Source organism: Austrofundulus limnaeus, unplaced genomic scaffold, assembly GCF_001266775.1.
Source record: "Austrofundulus limnaeus strain Quisiro unplaced genomic scaffold, Austrofundulus_limnaeus-1.0 Scaffold199, whole genome shotgun sequence".
Lineage (NCBI taxonomy): Eukaryota > Metazoa > Chordata > Actinopteri > Cyprinodontiformes > Rivulidae > Austrofundulus > Austrofundulus limnaeus.
In genome coordinates this window covers 588,834-590,735 of record NW_013952601.1, presented here as the reverse complement: position 1 = coordinate 590,735, position 1,902 = coordinate 588,834, and the positions used below count along the sequence as shown (strand labels likewise).

The 1,902-nt window shown below is 40.1% G+C and overlaps 1 protein-coding gene across 1 annotated transcript; it reads left to right on the top strand.

The window, feature by feature from the left end:
- Window positions 1-762: 762 nt before the first annotated feature.
- Window positions 763-1,628, top strand: LOC106524751 (ankyrin repeat and SOCS box protein 9; the record flags this gene model as incomplete). Its single annotated transcript, XM_014018690.1, is given in 3 exon segments — window positions 763-870; window positions 1,125-1,282; window positions 1,406-1,628. Coding segments are annotated over 3 exon segments (360 nt in total), but the record flags the coding sequence as incomplete, so codon positions are not given.
- Window positions 1,629-1,902: the final 274 nt, after the last annotated feature.

Genomic DNA, 1,902 nt, shown 5'->3' with positions numbered 1-1,902 from the left:
ATTTTATTTTAACTATGGAATACTCACGTTAAGTGTTTTCTTATGTAGGTAAAAGTCTGTTTAACAACCTGTTAAAATACACCAGAATGCAGGAAATGGCGTTTACTTCTTTAAAAATTTTCTGGGGAAGGAACCCCCAGACCCCCCGCCACTGGGTCTCCCCAACATTACAAATACTTACTTTTGTTTTTTGTCTCTGAATGTCATAAAATCAGTGGTATTATCTGTGAAATTACAATTTGAACATCTGTTGGTGAATCCGTAGYTTTATATTGMCATRGTTTTCAATTTGTCATTTTTACAAACACATCATCCAAATTCTGTTATAGATATTAGTTTTGGTGTGCCACCCCTGGTTTTTCAGTGGCCCCCCTGAAAAAAATTTCTGCAGGCACCACTGAGAGCACACAGCTGGTCGCGTCTTTTTTTCTGTCCACCTAAAAAAAAAAATAAAAAAATAAAAAGAACGGCTCTACTTACAGTAAACTGATTTTGAGTGGGAAAAAACACCATCTAGCCATCGTTATTGTAGTTTATATACTTTATATGAGCAGAGGGAGGATTTATGATCATTTATGGCCACCACATCTGCAGCTCATTTATAGGTCAGGAAAAAGACGAGCTGAAATTGCGCGAACAACAAACCGCTTGTCGCACGTCTTATTGAAGTATAAACAAAGCTTGATTTTGAGCTCAAATAGTGCAGATATTTTACTTTTGTGATTTGCAGCTAAAGTTTCTCCCTCCCTGCTCTGTTCACAGGGATTGTGTGTAAACCTGAACACCCTGGACCAGGTCTCGCCTCTACATGCAGCGTGCATGCAAGGCCACACAGCCTGCGCCAAACTTCTGCTGGAAAACGGAGCAAATGTGAGAAAAATAACATTAATAATAATTTAAAAAATCCTTCTTTGGTTCAACAGTTCAAGTAAAATGGTTTACTAATTTCTCAGTTTCTGCTCAGAACCATAAATTATTGCCAGATTTGAGTTGAAGTTTGAGCAAATTAGTAAGAAATTAACAACCAGCAAATATGCAAATAGAAATGCTCAACAAACAAGTTTTGCATCTCACAAATCTAAAACAAGATATAATAAAGGTTCTGTGTGTAAAACTTGTGTCAGGTTAACAGCCCCACTGTGGATGGACAAACCGCCCTGTCAGAAGCGTGTGCCCGGGGTCATGTGGCCTGTGTATCGATGCTACTTCAGCATGGYGCAGACCCCCAGGGGACCAGCCCGTCCAGCTCTCCAACCCACCAGGCTGCAGCTAAAGATCAAAGGTCACATCACGCTGCATGTGCATGTATAATCTTAGCTGGGCCTAGTTTGGTCAAAGCTGAAAGCAACCAGAAGTATTCTGGATGAATAAAGTTGTCGATGATGACTCCGGTTGTTCTCTTCAGGCCACTCKGAGTCGAAACCCTGATTCAGAACAGCGCAGACGTGGATCAGCACACTGACACCATGGGTTCTCCGCTTGCATCAACCAGCAACTGAGCGCTGTAAGAAAACCGCTGCAGCTGGCTGAGACGAAATCACACTTTTAATCAGGGGTGTAAGAAAATATCGATACACTGAAATATCGCGATATTTCATTTCCCGATACTGTATCGATATTCTAAAGCCCTGTATCGATTTTTAATTAATGTTTAAAATGTCAACCTTCTTGCCAACCGTTCATTTTTATGTTGTAGTTCAGCCTCTGACCACTAGTTGGCAGCAGTGAGCCAGCCATTTGGCTCCTCTACCTCTTGTGCACCAGAGAGTAAGGGTAGCATTAGCATTGTAAGTAAACATTAGCTTTTCTTCTTTTTTTTTTCAGTAAGAGGTTTTTATTTAATAGAATTTTTGGACAAAAAAATCGCAATATATCGCAATATGTTACCTTGTTTACAGTATC